Here is a 655-nt window from a genome sequence, read left to right as displayed (position 1 = left end):
GCCCAGCCCCAGCCCCAGCCCCAGCCCTGCTCTGCACCACTGCCAGAGCACGGGTTTTCCCACATCATCCTGGATCCGCCGTAGCCGGGCCCAGATCTAGAGAGAGGAGGAGAAGGGCTGAACAGGAACCTGCTCCTGAGGGGGTGGCAGGGGGGAGGTGCCCCTGCCAGAGTGGATGGGTCGTTCTGGGTCGTTCTGGTTCCCCAAAAGCTTCGGTCAGCTTTGTAGATGGAGAATGTGGCCCCGTTGTGCTGCTGCTGGGGGTGCTGCAGGCTCAGGAGAGGGTGGGGAGGGCTGTGAGTGCCTGAATACAGGCATGGGGAGGGGCTGTGGGGTTTAGGCTGCTGCTTCATCCAAACTATTTCTGTTATTTTGGGGGTTTTCTATGGTTTTTCTTTCAGCATCTGAGCAGCAGGAGAGAGCCTTTACCCTGGGACTGGCGGGGCTCCTGGGGGAAGGTGTCTATAACTTTGGGGAGCTGGTAAGTCCACGCGACGTTGCCTCAGCTGTTGAGTGCCAGGAGCTGCGTGTCCCTGTGACCTGTCCTGCCTGGTCTCTGCAGCTCATGCACCCCGTGCTGGAGTCCCTGCGGAGCACGGACCGGCAGTGGCTCCTCGACACCCTCTACGCCTTCAACAGCCGCCACGAGGAGACC

General features: G+C 61.2%; 1 protein-coding gene across 1 annotated transcript in view; it reads left to right on the top strand.

Annotated features, from left to right (window-relative positions):
• Window positions 1-399: 399 nt before the first annotated feature.
• Window positions 400-655, top strand: part of PSMD13 (proteasome (prosome, macropain) 26S subunit, non-ATPase, 13) — a gene marked incomplete at its 5' end in the record, with an annotated part of 4,832 nt that continues 4,576 nt past the window's right edge. The window contains 2 exon segments of the mRNA XM_008947499.1: window positions 400-481; window positions 563-655. The exon segment at window positions 563-655 is cut by the window's right edge and continues 78 nt beyond it. Of these exon segments, the coding sequence (XP_008945747.1) occupies window positions 400-481; window positions 563-655 (175 nt within the window).

This window comes from Merops nubicus, unplaced genomic scaffold (assembly GCF_000691845.1).
Source record: "Merops nubicus isolate BGI_N331 unplaced genomic scaffold, ASM69184v1 scaffold35210, whole genome shotgun sequence".
Lineage (NCBI taxonomy): Eukaryota > Metazoa > Chordata > Aves > Coraciiformes > Meropidae > Merops > Merops nubicus.
This window is presented reverse-complemented; position numbering and strand designations above follow the sequence as displayed.